General features: G+C 43.4%; 1 protein-coding gene across 1 annotated transcript; it reads left to right on the plus strand.

Moving 5' to 3' along the window:
- Nucleotides 1–11,392: 11,392 nt before the first annotated feature.
- Nucleotides 11,393–21,701, plus strand: STARD4 (StAR related lipid transfer domain containing 4). The gene is made up of 6 exons (XM_079995867.1): nucleotides 11,393–11,555; nucleotides 14,661–14,778; nucleotides 16,332–16,381; nucleotides 17,115–17,241; nucleotides 18,484–18,598; nucleotides 19,896–21,701. The coding sequence occupies exons 2-6, from the start codon at nucleotides 14,674–14,676 to the stop codon at nucleotides 20,120–20,122; spliced, it is 624 nt and encodes a 207-aa protein (XP_079851993.1). The 5' UTR covers nucleotides 11,393–11,555; nucleotides 14,661–14,673; the 3' UTR covers nucleotides 20,123–21,701.
- The last annotated feature ends 928 nt before the right edge of the window (nucleotides 21,702–22,629 follow it).

The following is a 22,629-nucleotide window of genomic DNA, read 5'->3' on the forward strand; positions in this document are numbered from 1 at the left end:
GCTAAAAAAACAACCAATTTCAAAAGCTTCCACTAGGGGGAAACAGTTTCTATTTATATTAATCAATATATCAGTCAATAGTGTCCTCTTTTAAGCAAAGTTCAAGAAATCCAAAGTTAGTATCAATTTTCAGTTACTTTTACTCCTTTTTTAAAAAACAACCGGAGACAGTAGAAACAATGTATTTCACTTGTAGCTAACTGTCAAAAAACGTTCTAAGTGCTGTCAGTGTATATTCCAAAAGACGTCAGTCCTGCTAGCAGCCCGTTTCCAGGGTCTGAGCGGTGGTATTTTAACACTCTTCACTCTCTTCTGCAGGCGTATTTAGTCCTCAACTCCCCCCCCTTCTCCTGCCTCCAAGGGGGGGATTTAATGTTCTTTACAGATGGAAATTCAGTCTTTTACAATAGGCTTTCCAAGACTTCAGCTTGCAGCCTCATTGCTTCAGTCTATTTACAAAAGGGGAAGGCGGACTTCCTGTATTAAATCTCCCCGTTACGATATCAAATTAAACTTTTAAAAATCCAGTTCTCCCGCCTCAGCTCTACTCACGGGTAGTTACTTTAAAGCCAAATTGTCCACAGGAAAAAGTCAGGGCTCTCTGGCAACAGCTATGCGGCTTCGCTCCATGGAAGAAGCAGTCGATTCGAAGCACCTCGCCGCTCTCACCTCACGTCACTCCAGACCCCCGAAACCGGGTTTCCCCGCAAGTAAGGGAGGTGCAAAAGGTGCCCACCGAATCCCATGTTCACAGGCTTCTCCCACCTGTGATTTTTTGCGGGTCTCCGCCTTCGCCGTGGCGGCCAGACCCAATTCCCATGGGGCAAATTCCTCCTGATCAGAGGAATTCCGCCATTTACCGGAGACACCAACCCGGAAGTCCAGACGAGGACATGTTCAAACATAATAACAAGGATGATTTTACCTGGGAATAACTAGCTGTCTCGAAGACTTTGATTAGTACTTATACTTTGGTAAGTATAAGTAAGTACAGGCCTTTTTTTCCCAGCCAGAACTCACCAGAACACAATTCCAGCACCTCTCAGGTGGGCGCCATTGCCATTGTAAGAGAACAAGTGAGGCATTCATGGTGCTTTCTGTCACCTCTTTTTCTAGAAAAATAGCTCTGACTAAGTATACTTAGTAAGTAAACGTAAAGGATGCAGGTGGCGCTGTGGTCTAAACCACTGAGCCTCTTGGGCTTGCCAATCAGAAGGTCGGCAGTTCGAATCTGCACAATGGGGTGAGTTCCCATTGCTCTGTCCCAGCTCCTGCCAACCTAGCAGTTTGAAAGCACACCAGTGCAAGTAGATAAATAGGTACTGCTGTTGCAGGAAGGCAAATGGCATTTCCGTGCACTCTGGTTTCTGTCACGGTATACTGTTGCGCCAGAAGCAGTTTAGTCATGCTGGCCACATGACCTGGAAAGCTGTCTGTGGACAAACACCGGCTCCCTCAGCCTGAAAGCAAGATGAGCGCTGCAACCCCATAGTCACCTTTGACTGGGCTTAACCATCCAGGGCTCCTTTACTTTTATCTTTACTTAGTAAATATAAATACCTCAAACAAACAGATTTCTACTGAGATCCTTAAAACTTGGCCCGCATTATTGCAGAGCCAGATGAGGTGTCCAATATGACATCTTGCCTGATCAGTAACTTGAGCAAACCATCAGAAATACAGAATGTTTCAGATTATGGTCATACTCATTATTTGCATAAAATAGCAAAATAGAGCAAATTTGTATGGTGTCTGGTACAAGTGGATGCATCAGGAAAAAGAGTCACAAAAGCAGAATTGCTGTTGCTTTAAGTTTAATGGAACAGAGCTGGTCCAAAATATTTTGCTACCTGAGGAAAACTAGTAAATTTAGAAATTATTACTACAATTTAAAGAGAAATGCAACACCATAGTGAATAAATCTCTACACCTGCTCAGTCCAGGGGTGTTAACTTTAATGGGCAATTTCAAAGTCCTTGCTCTCCCTACTAATGGTTTTTCTAGAGCAGGGTTTCCATACCCTCCAACATTTCTCCAATTAAAATAGGGATGTTCTATTCCATAATAATATTATTAATGATATTTTTTTATTTAGGTTGCCCAAGCCGCTCTGGGCAGCTTGCAATGTATATAAAGGCATAATAAAACATTAAACATTTACAAACTTCCCTATACAGGGTTGCCTTCAGATGTCTTGGCGGTCAGATAACTCCATACCCTCCAACATTTCTCTGATGAAAAAAAGAAAAGCAGGACATTCTTGGATCAAATCAGAAACCGGGACAGCTTCTGCAGATCCGGAACTGTCTCTGGAAAAAAGGGACACTTGGAGGGTCTGGGATTCCCAAACTTGGGTCTCCAGCTGTTTGTGGACTACAGTTCCCATCTTCCCTGACCACTGGTCCTGCTAGCTAGGGATAATAGGAGTTGTAGTCCAAAAACAGCCGGAGACCCGAGTTTGAGAAACCATGTTCTAGAGTGCAGTAGAGAACTGCCTTCTGTACAGTAGGGCACACAGTCACCCTATAAAAGTTGCAGACCTTTCCCTGTTTTTGGTAATGAACTCAAATCAGTCTAAAGTTAAAATAGGTTGCTCAGTGAGTCAGCTGCATGGGAAGAACTGGGTGGGTCATTCCTGTATAGGAAAACAATAGACCCTTCAGTCACAGGAAGTTTACAAATGCTTAGAGCTACCCTTGTACTCTGAATGAATAATATTTCAGCACTCCCTATTCTGGGTGCTTTTCTCAAACTTAATTGGAGGTTTTCTTTGTTGCTATGGCATAGATTCCACCACTCCCCATCACTGTGTACAACATATTCTATACGCTTGTGCCACCTTGTGGCATTCACTTAGATTTACACCACCTACTGCAACTCATCTGCTTACTCAGTATTTTGATGTGTTCAGTCTTCAACTGCATTCTTCCCAATGTTATCTAGAGTTGACTGTGGAAAACCCTGGGGTTAAATGACAACAAATCTGCTCTCAGGAGGAATGTTTCTGGTATACTTGGTGCACTATATATGTGTCTATATCTACTAGGTTGTTGTTGTTTTTTGTATTTTTACTGTTGCTACGATAATTGCTTTTGTTTCTGATATTTCTGATCTGTTTTATATTTGTTTTGGGATTCTCTTTTGTAGGCTATCTTGAAAATTTAGATTAATAACATTATGTGGTGTGTGTGTGTGTGTGTGTGTGTGTGTGTGTGTGTGTAAAATTTCTTCAATTGTAGCAAGGCAGCTTTTGTTTCCAAGTCCTGTGGATTTGTTTCATGTGCAATCAGTTCAGCCACCATGTAGGTAACTGGAAATAACAAAGTATGTACAGATATGGCAGTTCTAGGAGTTCCAGAAGTCATCAAGATCAAAAATAGAACTTCTTATGTCTATAAACCAGTTGCTTAGCATGATCTCAGCTGATGCTGTGGAACAGATGCTGGAAGGCTTAAATGAAGATACTGCTTTCCTTTACCCCTCTTTTCCATTTTAGTGCACTTCAGCTCATGTAATTGGGTTTGTTAATTTTGTATATGATTTTGTATACAGTAGTGAGGTTAGATTCTTATCACCAGCTCTCAACCCTAACTCAGATAAGCAGCGATGGTTCCTCTTAGAAATACGCTCCTGCATATCTACGTATAGTTAGCAAAACCCACCTGCTGTATTTGATTTCTACTTGTTGGAGGACTGTTATAATAGAATTAAGAGGGAATTATTGTATGTCAGAGCTGCCTCCAGGTCCCAGCTCACAGAGGACCAACGCTAGGCTGTAGTTATGTACAAAAGTCTTTATTGAGATTCAGTCTCCATTTTAAAGCCGCAGCGTGCAGCTCTACGTCCCGACCTTAGACCGGCGAAGTCCTGTCTGAGTCTCCTCCCCCTCCACACCAGTTTAAGACTCTCGCTTTGCTCCACCTCTTCCTAAGTTCCTTTCTCCTCTGGGCCCTCCTGCCCGCTAGGGTCTCATCCTTCCTGGACTCCTCTGACGCTGACCCTGACGATTCTTGCCCCTCCTTCCGGCGGGCTTTAGGACCTGGTTCCCTATCCGGGCTACCTTCTGTGCCGCTCGCCTGTACCTTTGAACTTGGCGCGCGCGCCCAGCCTGCAACTTTCCTCTTAACCGTTAACTCGCTCTCCGATGGAGGCGTGGTCCACCCTGACTCATCTTCTCTCGCTGGTGGTGCATATGTGGGCTCTGACACCTGGGACTCCTCCCCCCCACTACGCTCTGGTGGGGAAGCTGGTCCTGATTTGCAACTGCTGCTCTGGGAGTCCCCGCTGGCCCCTTGCTTCTGGGGTGTCCCCCTTGGGTCGCCCCTTGCCCTGCCCATCGGCGCCCCCTTCTGTGAATCTTCCGATTCGCTGGAGAGGCTCATGGAATCTATCGGGCTGCTGTCATATTCTCCTACGCTGCCCTCAGATTGCTCCTCCTCGCTTTCCATCTCCTCTCCTCCCTGCGCTCCCGCTGAGTCCCTGACATCGTACTTTATTTTTATTTTATTTTTTAAAAAAACCACAATAAGAATAGAGATCTTGGAATGTGGAGATTTCATGGACATTAAAAGAAATCAAATCGTGAATCTAGCACAAAGAAATATGGATCTGTAAGTCTTGGCACCCAAAATGAAAGGTATTGCTTCTGGGGAAAGTACTTTTGCATGGGAAAGTACAGTACTGTAAATCTGTGAGCTCATTCTAGGAAGATGGTGCCTCTGAGTTCCTGAAGGAAAAGATTCGGCCAAGCACTGCCGCTGAAAAAAAGGAAAAGGAAAGTCTCAACTCTCTTTCTGGAAAGCCACAAAACTGCAAATTGTTCTTCTAGTTTCTAGCCTGAGCCATAGGTTCTTGCTCAGTCACAGGAAGTGACTTGAGGATCTTGAAACGTACTTTTGTTGCCATGCTAAAGACATAGTCTCCTGTTGTAACAACTTCTTCTTGTTCGTTGATTCATTATTTTGGGGCGGCTTTAAACAGTTAGTTAGTTCATTGCTTAGATCACATGTAAAGCATGTAATTAGGCATTCTGGGCATAGTTGCTTTAAAGCCAAACATGTTGATCTTGATGAGCTGTCTCTTGGAAAAAAATTAAAACTTTGTTTGCCTCAGAGGATAGACCCTGTTCTTCAGCTCCCCAAAGGAATTAGAAGGGAATTATACATAGAGAGGGATTTTGCACTAATTCTTTTGGGTTGGGGGGTGGATTTGGAATATGGGTTATTTTGATTGAATTATTCTGATTGCAGGATTGCAGGAGGTACACTCTAGGAGGCCAAGGCAGGCAAGGACCCACAGCCCAGGTGGGGCTCGCTTGCTCAGGGAGGAGGTGTGTGATTCCTCAGCTGTAGTAGGCTTACATGCCTTGCCACATGCCTTGTCAAGCCCAGATGCTGCAATGAACATACAAGACTGCATCCTGGCCGGGCCTGCGCCCCATTCTCCATTCTGTCCTGTAGTCCTTGCATGCAGCACTGCTTCTGTTCCACTGCGGTTTGTCTTCCACCCTAGACTATGCCATTCGTCACACTATCCACCATCGCAAAATTCAATATCTTACATAATTTCTGCAATTAATTGTGTAAATTATGTTGTCATTACTGTTATGTATTGAAGTACCCCTGGCCACCAGGGGTATTGTGTATATAGTTTTCACTCAGGTCCACATAAGTTAATTTAGGCAGGAACCCCTGAGCTGTTGTTGACAGCCAGCTGCCTATAAAAGCATGCTGGCTGAGCTGTTTGCTGTTCAGTTCAGTTCCAGCTTACTTATAAAGAACTACTTGGAGAAATCTCTGTGTCATCTGCTACGTCCACCCACTACTTAATAATTACATTATTCCACACCATTCATTTCAACGCAAAGGAAATGCAGTGTGAACTGAAAGCAACAACAGCAAATACTGAACAGGTTTACTGGATTGATGTCCATTCTAGACATTAGACAAATAAACAAATGCTGGCAATTTCCACTCCCATTTGTTCTAATCAAATGACATACAAAAATTGCATTATGTTAGGGAAAATGACTTAGCAAAAATGTGTAGATTTGGCAAAACTGCCTACAAAAATGTGTCTATAAGGAGAAATTCACACTAACATGCTAATTAATTTTCATGAGGACCTTGTTTTAAAAAATGGCATTCTGATGTGAAAACATGAAGAACTGAATGTAAGATTGGAAAAATGAGAAACGGAGAAAAATTAATACTGACACATTCAGATGGGCGGCATATAAATAATAAAATTATTATTATTATTTGCCATCCTTAGTACTTAATTCTAAATGTGCATCTATATGTATAATTTCACCATGCAAATTTTATGCAAATTCATGTCCCTTTTGTCCTTTTCTAAGGATTTGAATCCGGGTATCCTCAGCACTTCTCCAACACTATTGACTATGCCACACTTGTTGTTTCTACAGCTGTATATTCTTAGCGGTTTCTGATGTCAGCTTGCCAAAGTCAACTTCATCTTGCACAGTGCATGTATATGGGTTTAATTATCTTATTTTCCTTTAAAACCTTATTGATTTTTACATGAAGATGGATAGCTTGGTTAACAGTACAGAAAATTGCAGAGCGGGAGAAAAGAAAGATGTGGCAGCCATCTTTCTAATTGTTCATCGTTATCGATCAGTTTGCAAGGCAGAGAGCTTAAGAAACCTGACCTTCAGTAAACCTTTCGACTTTCAAAATGAATCTTGGTTTAGAAAAGCTATTCTTAAGGACATTTTGAGAAGAGACAAATTAAAGTAACCATATTTTTAATTTGGTGTTCTTAGCATTGCACAGCAGCCCAAATTCAATTTTGAAGCTTTCCTGATCACTGTCTTCATTCTAAGATCAAAACAAAATAAAAAAAATTCCTTCCAGTAGCACCTTAAAGACCAACTAAGTTAGTTCTTGGTATGAGCTTTCGTGTGCATGCACACTTCTTCAGATACACTGAAACAGAAGTCACCAGACCCTTCTATATAGTGAGAAGGTGGGGAGGGGTATTACTCAGAAGGGTGGTGGGATTGGGTGATTGGCAGATAGCTCTGATGAGCCTGTTGACGACTCTTAACGACTGCAATAGGTCTTACAGGAAAAAGCAAGGGGTGAGAAGTTGAAAAATGGCTTTGTCATGTATAATGAGATAAGAATCCAATGTCTTTGTTCAGACCAGGTCTCTCCATGGTTTTAAGTTTGGTAATAAGTTGCAATTCAGCAGCTTCTCTTTCCAGTCTATTTCTGAAATTCCTTTGTAATAGAACAACTACTTTGAGATCTTGTATAGAATGTCCTGGGAGATTGAAGTGTTCTCCTACTGGTTTCTCTGTCTTGTGGTTCCTGATGTCGGATTTATGTCCGTTTATTCTTTGGCGTAAGGTTTGGCCTGTTTGTCCAATATAGAGAGCTGAAGGACACTGTTGGCATTTGATGGCATACACAATGTTAGATGATGAGCAATTAAATAGTCCCGAGATGGTATGTGTGATGTTGTTGGGGCCAGTAATGGTGTTGTCCGGGTGTATGTGGCAGCAAAGTTGGCATCTGGGTTTATTGCAGGCTCTGGTGCCAGTGTCTGTGTTAAGTCTGGTTGTAGTATTATTGTGGGTTAGGAGTTGTTTAAGATTGGGTGGCTGTCTGTAGGCAATGAAAGGTCTTCCTCCCAGAGCTTGAGAAAGAGAACTGTCATTGTCCAGGAGAGGTTGTAGATCTCTGATGCTGTGTTGTACTGTTTTAACTTGGGAGCTGTATGTGATGACTAGAGGTGTTCTGTTATTTTCTTTTTTGGGTCTGTCTTGCAGCAAGTTCTCTCTTAGAATTCATTCTAAGATAAGTATCACCTGTTAAATCTGCCCATTAGGAGCCCATGCCAGGCCAGTAAGTGGCAACTTCAGAGGACAAGCCTGTTGACTCAAAAGTAAGATCCACTGTGTTCAGTGAGATTTACTTCTATGTAAGTATGCAATGACAAACCTAGACAGCATCTTAAAAAGTAGAGACATCATCTTGCCAACAAAGGTCCGTATAGTTAAAGCTATGGTTTTCCCAGTAGTGATGTATGGAAGTGAGAGCTGGACCATAAAGAAGGCTGATCGCGGAAGAATTGATGCTTTGATTTATGGTGCTGGAGGAGACTCTTGAGAGTCCCATGGACTGCAAGAAGATCAAACCTATCCATTCTTCAGGAAATCAGCCCTGAGTGCTCACTGGAAGGACAGATCCTGAAGCTGAGGCTCCAATTTTTTGGCCACCTCATGCGAAGAAAAGACTCCCTGGAAAAGACCCTGATGTTGGGAAAGATGGAGGGCACAAGGAGAAGGGGACGACAGAGGATGAGATGGTTGGACAGTTTTCTTGACGCTACCAATATGAGTCTGACAACAACAACACCCCACCCTTCAGGCTGAGTTTCTCCAATCAATCTGGGTAGCTCCCAATAGAACATTAAAACACGATAAAACATTAAACATTAAAACACGATAAAACATTAAACATTAAAACACTTCCCTATACAGGGCTGACTTCAGATGTCTTCTAAAGTTTGTATAGTTACTTAAGGATGTCCTAAGGAAAAGCGGGACATTCCGGGATTAAATCAGAAACTGGGCCAGCTTCTGTAAATCTGGGACTGTCCATGGAAAAGAGGGACACTTAGAAGGTCTGATACCTGGCTTTCTTAAAACGATGGAATCTCATAGAGCTTTGATAATATTTTTTTCTCAGAGTTTCTATCAGGCCTAAAATAATAAGCATTTCAAGAAGAGTGAAGTTTATGTTGCATCTATAACACAAATGGAGAAAACACTGTAAAATCAGACCAAACTTTAAACTCTCTTGGATTTCAGCTGCAATTAAAAGAAACACTTAAAAAAAGATCAAAAACTTAGATTGCAATCCTATGCATACTTGTTGTTGTTGTTTAGTCATTCAGTCATGTCCGACTCTTCGTGACCCCATGGACCAGAGCACACCAGGCACTCCCGTCTTCCACTATCTCCCGCAGTTTGGTCAAACTCATGTTCGTAGCTTCGAGACACTGTCCAACCATCTCGTCCTCTGTTGTCCCCTTCTCCTTGTGCCCTCCATCTTTCCCAACATCAGGGTCTTTTCCAGGGAGTCTTCTCTTCTCATGAGGTGGCCAAAGTATTGGAGCCTCAGCTTCAGGATCTGTCCTTCCAGTGAGCACTCAGGGCTGATTTCCTTCAGAATGGCTAGGTTTGATCTTCTTGCAGTCCATGGGAGGGGTATAAATAAATTGATGGTGCTGATCATTTTATATACAGTATGTTGGAAGCGGCCCAGAGTGGCTGAGGTGACCCAGTCAGATGGGCAGGTTATAAATAATAAAATTGTTATTATTATAATTATTATTATTATTATTGAATAGGACATCCCTATTTTCATTGGAGAAATGTTGGAGGGTATGAAATATGTGATTACATCATAGCAGAATGAATTATATTACAGTAAGTGCTTGAGTGTTTAGTATTCCTGCCAAAAGAAATATCAACAACCTAAGATATGCAGATGACACAACACTGATGGCAGAAAGTGAGGAGGAATTAAAGAACCTTTTAATGAGGGTGAAAATGGAGAGCACAAAATATGGTTTGAAGCTCAACATCAAAAAAACGAAGATCATGGCCACTGGTCCCATCACCTCCTGGTAAATAGAAGGGGAAGAAATAGAGGCAGAGAGAGATTTTACTTTCTTGGGCTCCATGATCACTGCAGATGTTGACAGCAGCCACGAAATTAAAAGATACCTGCTTCTTGGGAGAAAAGCAATGACAAACCTAGACAGCATCTTAAAAAGTAGAGACATCACCTTGCCAACAAAGGTCCGTATAGTAAAAGCTATGGTTTTCCCAGTAGTGATGTATGGAAGTGAGAGCTGGATCATAAAGAAGGCTGATCGCCAAAGAATTGATGCTTTTGAATTATGGTGCTGGCAGAGACTCTTGAGAGTCCCATGGACTGCAAGAAGATCAAACCTATCCATTCTGAAGGAAATCAGCCCTGAGTGCTCACTGGAAGGACAGATCGTGAAGTTGAGGCTCCAATATTTTGGCCACCTCAGGAGAAGAGAAGACTCCCTGGAAAAGACCCTGATGTTGGGAATGATGGAGGGCACAAGGAGAAGAGGAGGGCAACCAAAATGGTCAAAGGCCTGGAAACGATGCCTTATGAGGAACGGCTAAGGGAGCTGGGCATGTTTAGCCTGGAGAAGAGGAGGTTAAGGGGTGATATGATAGCCATGTTCAAATATATAAATGGATGTCACATAGAGGAGGAAGGAAGGGTCGTTTTCTGCTGCTCCAGAGAAGCGGACACGGAGCAATGGTTCCAAACTACAAGAAAGAAGATTCCACCTAAACATTAGGAAGAACTTCCTGACAGTAAGAGCTGTTTGACAGTGGAATTTGCTGCCAAGGAGTGTGGTGGAGTCTCCTTCTTTGGAGGTCTTTAAGCAGAGGCTTGACAACCATATGTCAGGAGTGCTCTGATGGTGTTTCCTGCTTGGCAGGGGGTTGGACTCGATGGCCCATGTGGTCTCTTCCAATTCTATGATTCTATGATTCTAAGAGGACGACAGAGGATGAGATGGTTGGACAGTGTTCTTGGAGCTACCAGCATGAGTTGGACCAAACTGTGGGAGGCAGTGGAAGACAGAAGTGCCTGGCATGCTCTGGTCCATGGGGTCACGAAGAGTCGGACACGACTAAACAAGTAAACAACATATCTCAAATGGCCAGACGTTTTCTGGAAAGCCTTCCACCTTCTTTTTTCTTTCCTGTCAGTTATCTCTGGAGAGGAGCATCCTCAACTCCTCTTTTACTCCACTTTTACATTCACACTCCTAAGACTGGGATGGGTCCTATTAGGCTGTTGCAGCCAAAACATCAAAGAATCTGGTGGCACCATTAAGACCAACCAACTTATTAATATGCCACAACAAGGCAGCTTTCCTGGACCGCACAATCTTCCAGGTGCTGTTTTTGCACCAGATGAGCCGGACTTCGGTCCAGAAAAGTTTCTGCCACAACAAACGTGGCAAAAGCCTATCTCAGGCGCAGCAAAATTCTCTTTGCCGGTCTCTCTCTCCGCGCCCCCGCCGTTTTGTCACTCCACATGCACGTCAGCCAATCCCCGCGCTTCACCCCGCCTCCCTCCAGCCATGTGCCCAATGAGCACGGTCCGCCTGTCATCCGTTTTGGGAAGAGAGAGAGGGGCGGACAGTTGGGGGCGTGGTTTAAGGGCTATGAATTTTGCATAGGGAGATCGATACCGACGGCGGGTTGGGAGGCGAAACGGTGGGCGGGGGGAGGAGAGGTGAGAAAAGACGGGCGCGCTGCGATTGGCTGCGACGGGAATGCCGGCTGAGCTCTGATTGGCCCAACGGCATGAGCTGCTGGACCGGGTGAGCGCAGCAGAAGGAAGAGAAGCAGAGCTGGGGGAAGAAGGAGCGGGTCGCGCGTGGCCGGAGTCCGGGGGACCTTCGACGTGGCGCCGAACCCTCCGTGGCGGAAAAGTCGCTCCTCGCAGCCCGGGATACTGGTAAGCGGCCTATTTGCCCGGCTGGGGAAGCGGGCCGGACGCACCGAGAGATGCTCTCTTGCTTGGATCACCCGTGGAGATGCATCCCTGACTTTCCACGCGTGAGCCTCTCGCCCGTTAGCACCTCTCGCTTCGCCCACGGGCGGATAATTCTCGGTACCCGAAAAAGTGTGCCGTTTTCACACGTTACGTTTTCACGTGCCCGCATTCTGAGCCGCACGTGTGGAAACGAGCCCGGCCTTGTGGAAACGGGGAACGCGAAGAAACCCCCCCCCCGCAAACCTATAACATTGGATGCTCAGATTTGAAAGCAGTGGGCCGATTGAAATCCACCCCCCCCCCCATGAACCCGAGGACAGGCAGCATGTTTGTTTATGTATCGAATTCATTGGTATCCTACTGCATTTATATCTCAGCCTGCCTCCAACGAGCTCACTGGTGGCATATGTGCTCCTCCCCACCCCCCGTTTTATCCTCAGGAGGAGAATATCTGGTGTGAAGCTGATAGACAGTGACTGGCCCAGTGATTATAGATGGAGGTGTAGGGATTTGAACCCGGGTCTCTGCATACATATCATCACAGTGGCATTCAGGTTATTCTGGAGTGAAAGGATATGTCGCCTTACTTTTTATTCTGGAGTAGAAGAATGTGGGGCATTACTCATTCTGGATTAAAAGGATATGGGGCATTACTCATCTCAGATGAGTCTGTTGTGGGTTTTTTATCCACTTGCCAAGGAGAGGCAGGAGCAAATAGTTTCAGCTCCTTGCTCTGAGCGCGGCACCTGCTTTCGTAAGTAGATGTCTGTTAGAGAGCTGGCACAGAAGCCTCGGCTGTTATGGTTGGCCAAGCACCTTATTATCTATCTGTGAGAGAGATAATGGGGTGGGAACAAACAGCACATTTAATTAAGACCAATTTGCATAGTCGTATAAAAGTAGGTCACAGGTGCTTCTAAATAATAAACATTCAGACTTGTTTTTAGTAGCTACCCATTGTGCATAGATGCCTCTTTGGCCCTGTTGGTCACCTGCCATGGTGTAGCCGGGGGGGGGGCACTGCCCCTCCCCCAATCAAGCAAATAAAAAATAACTAACTAACCAATTGCATCGCAGATAGCTGGGTTCTGCCCCCTGGAACATAGGCTATGCCTATGCACCTGTATCAAAGGCTGTGGGATCAGTGTTTGGTTATGCAACCTGCATGACCAAGACATCGGTAGAATGGCACAATACCTACACGTAAGTTTCTCTTAGGCCAGCTTCATGCCATCTCTGTTTTATGCCCAACTATGAGCCAGTGCTTCAGTTCTAGGAGTAACTTACTAGGAATCTATTGATACCAGTGGATTTTACTTCTCAGTCGCCATGTTTAAGATTATGCTAAGAGATGTAGAAGTTACCAGCTGGATGAGCCATTAGAGCGGGGATAGGAAACCTGTGGCACTCCAGATGCTTTTGGCATGCTAGTTTATTTTATTTTAAAGGTTTAATCAACCACAAATGTGCCTCTCAGTTAATCAGGCATCAGATATTATGAAAACAATATTTTATTACATGCACTGAAAATGGCATCTTAATGGCCATCCTTAAAAAGGTATACTTTTAAAATATTCAGTCTATATTTGTACTGCTTTGCCTTTCAGTGAAGGTTTCATTTCTCTTTTGAGAAGAAGCATTTAATTCAAGCAATCTGTCACTTGTTGTGAAAGTAACATCCCCTTCACCCACAGTGGTTTCCTGCAGAGAAATAAATTCCATGTAGGAAAATGTGTGCAGTCATATATGATGAGCACGCACACTGGCAAAACAGATGGGTGCTTATCATGAGTGTGACATATAGATAGTGGTTGTACACACAGAAGTGACACCCATCACTGGAATAATTGTATGTGAAGCAGTTTTACTCGATGGTACAATAGGAGACACTTCACTCTCCATTTTTACAGGTTGTTATGTTAATGGAGACATCTGTGGGGTAATGTTAGGTTCTGCTTTTGTCCAACTGACTCTCTCATTTGACAGTCCTCCTGTGCCGCTTTTCATAGTCTTCTCTTGAGCTTCTTTTGTGTTTTTGGCACTAATATCTGATCTTGTAGGCGGCCTGTGCTGGCATGAGCCACACAGCCCCTCTGAATGCCATTTGCCTACCTTCCCTGATGTCACAGAGGCACAAGCCAATCTGGAGCCATGGAGCAGTTTAAGCATATACTCATAGCTGTCAAATCTGTATTTACAGATTTGAAAATAAGGGACCAGCAGCTGCCAAAATAAGGGATTTTCAGGGCACAGGTATGTTCAACTTCTGAGCCCCTCCGAGCCAAAGGCAGAAAGCCCAGCCAGCAGCCAAACGAAGCCTCAAGCGGTGGTTCCCACAGCACAGCAACCCGGCAAAGGGGATGCAGCAAGGAAAACCACCGTCACCTCTCCACTGGGAAGTGCTGAGCAAAGGCGAGTCCCCAGGCAATGTGGCCGATTTAATCGGCACAAGGCATGCAAGCTCCAGCCCCCAGTTGTTCTTAGACTCCTTATTGGGTGAGCAACGCAGCCAAGCAACACAGTTGGAGCCTCCCTCCTCCGTGGCTGGCAGAGAGGAGCTGCTTCCTTTGAAACCCAGGAAATTTAAAGGACATCATCAATAAGGGACAGCAGCGGGACACGGTGCTGGGATAAGGGAGTTTCCTGCCAAATAAGGGACGGTTGACAGCTATGCATATACTCTAGAAATCTTAACACCAGAGTTCCAAGCTCCATGTGCAACCTGTGTGAACCTTAACTACCACAGCATTTCAAAGGTCACTTTCTCCCTTGTTGTTTGGTATTCAGAGCTTCTTCCAAGAAGGAGACTGGCAGTACTTGCAACATACTTGTTTAGCTCTTGGAACGTGTGCATTTTAATTGTTGAGCACTGCAATAATATATTGCTTCTGCTTTGTTGAGAAAAACACTTGCTGCTTACTCCAGATGATCCTGAATCATGCAGCTGTGCAATTTAGAGAGAAATTGAGACTTGTATGATTATTATAGTACTAACGCCAAACAGGAAACTGAGAAGGAACAGTAAATCACTGCCTTTTGTTTTTTTTACATTCTGATTTTCTGCAGAAGACAGAAGAGAATGGCAGACTTTCCTGATGTAGTTTCTGTGGCTACAAAGCTGAAAAATGAGGTCATCCGATACTACAATGTTGAAGATGATGAATGGAGACTTACTAAGAAAACAGTAAGTTACCAAGCCGTTGCCTTTCCAGATTCTTTTCTTTTGTTAATAAATGAGTAGGGTGATTTATATTCTACTTTTGTGTTTTAGGTGGGCCTAGGTGGCGCTATGGGTTAAACCACAGAGCCTAGGGCTTGCTGATCAGAAGGTTGGCAGTTCGAATCCCTGTGATGGGGTGAGCTCCCGTTGCTTGGTCCCTGCTCCAGCCAACCTAGCAGTTCAAAAGCACATCAAAGTGCAAGTAGATAAATAGGTACCGCTCCGGCGGGAAGTGTGCTGCTTTGGTTCACCAGAAGCGGCTTAGTCATGCTGGCCACATGACCCGGAAGCTGTACACCGGCTCCTTGGCCAATAAAGCGAGATGTGCATCGCAACCCCAGAGTCGGTCACGACTGGACCTAATGGTCAGGGGTCCCTTTACCTTTACCTATATGGTGCGATGATATGTGAAGTACCGTACATTTGAGTGGGTAGATTTCAGAGCCCTGTTTTGGTGTTTTGTTTCTTTGAGTGATGAAAATCACACAAGGAGATTGAGGGCACTTTCCTCTTTATTCTACCTTTCCACAAGCTAGAGGTCATACAGGGATCCTCTACATGGGCGTAGCCAGGATTTTTGTTGGTGGGAGGGCAGACCTTTTGTTGCGGGGGGACAGAACCTCAGTTATCTATGTGTTTTTATCAATTTTTATTGATTTGCAGGGGGCAGCTGCCCCCCTTTGGCTGCACCCATGAACCTCCATAAGTAGAAGAGGCTCCCTGCTTCAGACTTTGGTTCTCAGAACTTCTGGAAGTGTGTGGTGCTGGTTCACTAGAGCAGGTGTGGCATGGCAACCTGTCCCCCTTTTTCCTCATGTGTTTATTGACTGTGTATGGTTTGGGGAAAGCCTGTTCTTATTTCCATCTGATAGTGCTGTCTCATTACTTAACTGCATGTGCAAATGCTGACACAAGCATTATATACTTTCCCCCGAGCCTATAGTGATACTCATCAAAGCTCATCATATCTAGATTGGCACTAAATCAGTTTTTTATACTATCAGATTAACACAAAATTAACTTAAAATCTTCAGTCCTAAGCAATTGTGTCAGTTATGATGCCTACACAATGCCAAGGAAACCCAGTTAAAATTTGATGTTGTGATAGGGAGACTTTTTGATGTGTGATTTGTCAAGTTTAGTTCTCAGAGTTTTTCTTTTGCAACATTTTTTTAAAGAGGCATGGGATGATATGAATGGCCGTAGTTCATAGAGGATGTGTTCTCACATATGTTGATTTAATGCTATATTTGGGTGTTGGTTTCTCTCCTCATTCACCAGAAGAATTTACATGATAGTTTATTGCATGCATGTATTTTTTTTTAAAAAAAACACTACAGTTGAATTAAAATGTGTGTACTGATGAACAGGTTGGTAAAAGATGCGCTATATTTGTAAAGTTCCCTCGGTGGTCTGTGTACTTCTCGATTGTGTCATATTTGTACATTCAGAGGTGTTAAGTGATTGAGTCATTTTTAATAAAGTACAAATATTGTGATCTTATTTTTTTTCTGCAGAAAGATACGGCAGTTTGGCGTAAGCCATCTGAAGAATTCAATGGATACCTGTAAGTTAACTTACAGAGGAGATGAATTCTTTCATAAATATAATTTCCAGTAGCAAGGGAGGGGTCTGTTTCTGAGAGGAAGAATCTGGCCATATTAGAGTAGAAGTGGGCCGCTCCCCAATACATTGTGCCCTCCAGCCATCGTTGCTGTATCGTACTTCATTTCAGGATAGTTTCTCTGCATCTACCATGGACATAAAAGCATAAAATGCATAGTGGGTGGGGGTGGCTTTGAGTGCTTTGTGGAATATAAATGTGAAACCGTCACTTATGCATTTGTGTACATAATGCCCCTGGTGCTAAGCATCCTCCTCTCAGCTGCATTTTGTTTGTTATAAAAGTGGTTATTTCATTTGTAGACAGTTCTTGCTGTTCTCTGAGGCTGAGTAGGCCCTGTTGTAGCTTTCCTTATAGGGAGTCCTCATTAAAAAAAACCTTTGGCAGACCTCCTCTTTCCTCCGCCTCAGACTGAATGAATGAAATCCAACATGGTGTGCCTCCATCCCCACCCTCAAAGTTCATAGAGAATAACTTTTTGCTTTGGCACTAGAGGATTGGGTAATCTGAGGCATAATGGATGAAATTTAACATTCCTAAGGCCCCTGGATCCTGATGGAAAATAAAAGAGATAGTGGCACGTGCATGACCCATATATAGTTACTTTAAACTGGTGGAAAGTTGCTAGGCGCGTTGACATTTTCTAAGCATCATTGTATTAAATCTAATTCTGTAGCTACAAAGCACAAGGGATTGTGGAGGACGTCGCCAGCAGAATAGTAGATCACATACGCCCTGGACCCTATCGACTCTACTGGGATAGTCTGATGACCTCGATGGATATTGTTGATGAGTTTGAAGAGGTAATGCGTCACCCATTTATCACACAACCAGAAGTTCCACTTATATGCTTTTCATTTGGCACAGCAGTTGCAATGCAAGTTAAAGTTTTACAGTCAACAAGAAGGGAGCTTCTCTACTTGCATATATCCACACTTCATTCATTGTGCTTTGAGTGACACTTTAACCTTCTTGTTGGCAGTGGTAGAAACTTTGATGTATAACAAATCTGAAGTGAACAAAATAGCTTTTGCAGTTTTCAAGAAAGCGCCTCATTTTGAGTAGCTGAAAACTAGGACATACAAATACAGCCATATCCAAGCTGTTTTGAGCATTAATTTCGATATAACTTCCAACTAAATTTGAACTATCCAGAAACAGTTTTAAATCCCATTGGCTTCAGTGGGAAAGTTAATCCCATTGTGATAGATTTAAACTCTTGACCTTTGGCTGCATCGTGCTCTCACTTTTTAATTTAAAGCCTATTTTCTTTTGATGTCCAAAGTCTCTTTTCTTAGCCAAAAAGTGACCTTCAGCAGAACTGTCCTGGTTTCAGCACAGTATCTTAATGAATCCTGAAACACAAACAAACACTTTTTTTTTTTAAAAAAAGCCTGTAGATTCTACACCAGTTCTGGCTATTTACATTTTGCCATGCACCTTTCATTCTGATGTGTGTAGCTTTAAGCGTACTGTTTCTAGTGAATTTAACTCCTATTAAGAATCTGTTCCTAGATTTCTTAAAGATGTTTATTATTTAAGATAAGACTGATGATTCATCTCAGCGTGTTGGAATAATCAGGAGCACTTGTAGGAAAACCTGATTGTTTCTTCAAGTAAGAGATATCTGTATAGTTCATTATTTGAGTCAGGCAGTCAATTAAATCCATATTAGGCCTGTAGCTGGATTTTTTTAAAGGTGGGAGACCTAAGGGTACACTGGGTAAGTCTCTTGTCTCTTTAAACTTAAAAAAAATTCAGCTACATAGAGTCCTGAGTCATATCAAGAGATGGCAGCTGTATCTCTTCACATTCAAGAGACAGCCCTCTAACCACAACCCCCAATGTCACAGGCCTGATCCAAATTGGGGAAGGGAGTGGAACTGCTGCTGCAGAGCTTAAAAAGATGGAAATGTCATGATTTATTTCTGGTCTCATCTAGTTTGACTCTTCAACACAGTCCCCATATTGCTTGGCATAGCTATAAACCCTAGGTTTCTACAAATGAATACTATCTAAACGGGCATTTTGTAATTGCACTGCAGAACTGTTGTATTATGCGGTACACCACAGCTGGCCAGTTGTGGAACATCATTTCTCCCAGAGAGTTTGTTGACTTCTCCTGCACAACAGACTACGAAGACGGGATTCTGTCATGCGGTAATTCTAATTAAACCTCTTCTATCTTCTAATCTTGCTGTCTAAAGCACACTGAAACCTGTAGAAATCAAATCTGTGTACGTTCGTGCTGCTGTTTGCAACAAATTATTGGTGTGACACCCACTTCCTCAAAGCTAAAATTAGAAATAAACTAGCGCCACAAAGAAGGACATCCTGTCTGTCACTTGGCAGATCAAAAGTACTATACAAAAGTCACTTAGTGCAAAGGAAAGTAGAATGAATACGATTGCTAGCTTGCATTTTCTGGTGAGTGAGCTGCACTTGGCCTGAGATGAGGATTGACAGGTTGAACCTGAACCCATTCCTGACTGCCTAACATGTGGAATTTGAGCAGGCGCTGCTTGGCTTGCCCTGAAATCATATAATCATGGAGTTGGAAGAGATCCGAAGGGTCATCTAGTCCAACCCCCTGCAATGCAGGAATCTCAGCTCAAGCATCCATGACAGATGGCCATCCAACCTCTGCTTAGAAACCTCCAAGGAAGGAGAGTCCACAGACACTGGCGGAGGAAGAGGAGTGCGGGGAGAGCGCACCGCCCTCGGCAGCATGATCCCAGTGGGGTGCCATCGCGGCTGCCCCCCCCCCCCGCCCACGCTGGGCGCCACACCCCCAGGACGCACACCAGCCCCGCTCCCGCCTGCTCTCTGCCCCCCAGTGCCAGAGCATAAAGCTCCGCCACTGTCCACAACCTCCCAAACCTAGTTCTCTCTTCTATGTAACTGTTTTGGGGAGCAAAGAACCAGACTTAGATTTTGTTTTGGGAGATTGCCATGGTTCACACCAGATTTAGAATATTGTAAATATTGCACATTGACTTAGAAAGGCGTTCTTGGGTAACTTTGTCCCCAAATCCTTCCTCTCTCTGGATGGGGGAAGGTTGGTTTGGGTAGCTTCTTCTAGACACCACCATTTATTGTTCCAAGAAATGGACACGTTCCCCATATGATTATAAGGTACTGCCTTGGACAGAAATCCCTCAGCTTTACAAGCACAACTTGAACAGGGGCAAGACAAAGAACTACATATTGGGACTTCCCTTTTTTTAAAGAAATCTGCATATAGCTTCTCTAGGTTTGTCAGCAAACTGCTGAAACTCTAGATCCCCTGAGTCTGGAGTTTGGGGTTGTTAGAAGGAAGATTACCTCTCCCACAGGATCCTTGGGATCCTGGCTGTAATAGTAATAAAATTCTCAAAAAGATATCTCAGGAATAAAACTAGGTGCATTCCTTTTACTTGAGAGGTTCGACCCACAACTGTGTTTTATTTTAAAACAGGTGTCAGCCTGGACTATGGTGAAGTAAAACCGGGTTATGTTCGAGGTTTTAACCACCCTTGTGGCTGGTTCTGTTTCCCTCTCAAGGACAATCCTAGACACAGCCTGTTGATAGGCTTCATCCAGACAGATTTGCGTGGGATGATCCCCCAGTCGGCGGTGGACACGGCTATGGCCAGTACTCTGACTAACTTTTATTCTGATCTCAGAAAAACCCTGAAAGCATAATCTGTGCTGACCTCAAACTCTCTGTGTTTCTTTCAATCATACTCTGCACCTCATAGTCGATTCTCAAAAGCTTAGGATAGGCTGGAAGCTTCCTGCATGAAGGTCTGTAGTATTTTCCTTATAGGTGCTGGTAGTCCCATTTGCACAGAAGAACTGAAAACATGTTTACTTTGAAGTAAGATCCACTGAGCTCAGTGAAACTCACTTGGCAAGCCTTTGGCATGTCGTTCCTTCTTAGCCAAGCCGTGGACACAGAAGCCCATGACACTCGCACAACCACATTCTGGACAGAGCTCTAAATCAGAGTGTTCTAGCAAGTTGAGGGAAAGGATCTCTTCCCTGCAGGAATACAGTCTGTGGGCTGGCCTACACAACATAATTTCCAGAATGGTTGTAGCTCCAAAGCATGCAAATCATAGTGCTCACATTTGTAGCACCCCCATGGAAGATGTTCATTTTCACAAAGGGAAGCTGTGGAACTGGAGGGTGAAAACATGTTCTGCTCCAGCTAATTTCACCCCTAAAGGAAACTAGGCAATGATAGGAAAGCTCTGCCATCCAGCAACCCCTTTATTTACTAAGACTGCTTTACTAAACGTTATTACTAGGGAGAAGCCTCATTGAGCACAGTAGGACTTGCTTCTGAGTAAACATTGAAGGTGGCGGCCTGTAAGAGTGGAAATAGCAATACACTGGCATCTTTTCTTTTCAAGGGCTAAATGTATGAATGCGAAATACTAATGCTTTCATATACTTTATGTTGCTTGCTAATCCTGATCTAAAAGATGGTTCAGAATCTTTTATCTTTAAACTAAAAAGCTTGATGCACTGTAGAGAATTCTGTGCTCCTGTTTCCATACTTTACTGCTTTATAGAGTAATTTTGTCATTGGTTATTTGGGGTGGCATGCAACTGAGTCTTACTCAGAGTAGACCCACTGAAATTAATGGACCTTGCTTAATCTTTAATTTCTGTATAAAACTTACTTGCATACCACCCATTTTAGCCAAAAAGTTAGCAGTAGTTGTTACTGATAACAAAATAGTAAAGCATGTGGTTATTTACAAAACTGCTCTGATTATTACTAGTACATGGTGACAAGTTTCAATTAGTAACATCTGTAAAATGTATTATCCTTCAATAGGAGATTGGAGGGACTTAACAGTGCTTAACTTTGACTGGGTGCACCTAAGAATTGAATCAAGATTTTCCATAAAAACAGTTTAATAATATTTAAGGCCTATACTCCAGGACATCGTTTTCTTAAGATTGCTCTTATGTTAACTTACCAGGAAAGAATTCATTTGAGACTTTGGTAGAGCATAATCTTCTTAAAGCTTCACGATGATGTTTATTTTTTTAAATTGTTAATATGCTTCAATTATTTAAACAGATGTTTTTTAAATTCACTTGCTGGTACAAGTGACCCACAGTTCTACTGAAATGGCTGCTAGTCATTGAGATGGTGCTAGTGCTGGAAGAATATATAGGAATTGTGCTGCAGTTCTGTATTATAACTGGTGAAAGATTATTTATATAAGATGCTTAAGATGTATATTAAAGTATTCAGTTCAAAATATTGGTGGTGTTGGGGTTTTTTTAATAAAAAAAAATAAGATAACATTGCCAGTCACATGAATCTGCTTTATACAGAGTAGCTGGGGAAATCCAGCCAGATGGGTGGGGTAGAAATAAATTATTATTATTAGTCTGCCTAGTCCAGCATTGTCTGCTTCAGCCAGCACTGAGTCTCCAATGTCTTGGGCAAACATCTTTCCCAGCCTTTTAGCTGAGGTTAAAGCAAAGCATGTGCCTAGGGGAACTGGTTCTGGCCAGCTAGTGCCACCCAGCTGTCAATTGCCTGATGTCACTAGGACATCAGGTGACCCAAACAGGGCTTGAGCTTGCTGCCAATCAGCTGCTTGGCGCTGACTTCAAGCCCTGCAGCCAATCCCAGCAGGCTCAACGCCAACACTTATCAGCTGTTAGTTCATTGACTAGAAAGGCTTGCCTATCAGGAGCGCACCTTAAGATTACCAGTTGTGCACTGGCAGCTGCATCTCTCTACCTGCCTGACACCCATCTTTGTGACAGGTGTGGGTGATCTGGAGGAAACATCTTGTTGGGGCTGTGGACTTTCGGCACTTGGTGTGTTTTTATTGTGACAACGAAGTGCACAAGTCCATGAGCATATTTTTGAGCTTTCATTCCTAAACACAAGTTCACATGTGCCTATTGTGAGCCATCGTATCATAAGGCACCAGCTTGAAAGCTGGTGTTGGCTTTCAGGAGTTACTAGGCAGAACTTGGGGTCCTGCACAGATGTCTTTCCTGTCAGCTCATCTAATGCAAACGTAACATAAAGCACAGAACCTGGACACACTCGGACAGCTGGAAATTCTTCCAGATCCTATCCAGTGCTCTGTCACTCAAGCATCACCCATCCAAATCAGAAACTCTGAAAGGCACAAAATTGGGGCTGACTCTTGGGTTGTCACTGCATTTTC

Source organism: Podarcis cretensis (genome assembly GCF_951804945.1).
Source record: "Podarcis cretensis genome assembly, chromosome: 11".
Taxonomy (NCBI): Eukaryota; Metazoa; Chordata; class Lepidosauria; order Squamata; family Lacertidae; genus Podarcis; species Podarcis cretensis.

Excerpts from the sequence above, each read along its gene's own strand:
- STARD4 (XM_079995867.1), top strand. The coding sequence starts at position 14,674 with ATGGCAGACTTTCCTGATGTAGTTTCTGTGGCTACAAAGCTGAAAAAT. Across the intron at positions 14,779-16,331 it reads GGAGACTTACTAAGAAAACA|AAAGATACGGCAGTTTGGCG; the intron begins GTAAGTTACCAA and ends TTTTTTCTGCAG. Across the intron at positions 17,242-18,483 it reads TTGTTGATGAGTTTGAAGAG|AACTGTTGTATTATGCGGTA; the intron begins GTAATGCGTCAC and ends ATTGCACTGCAG.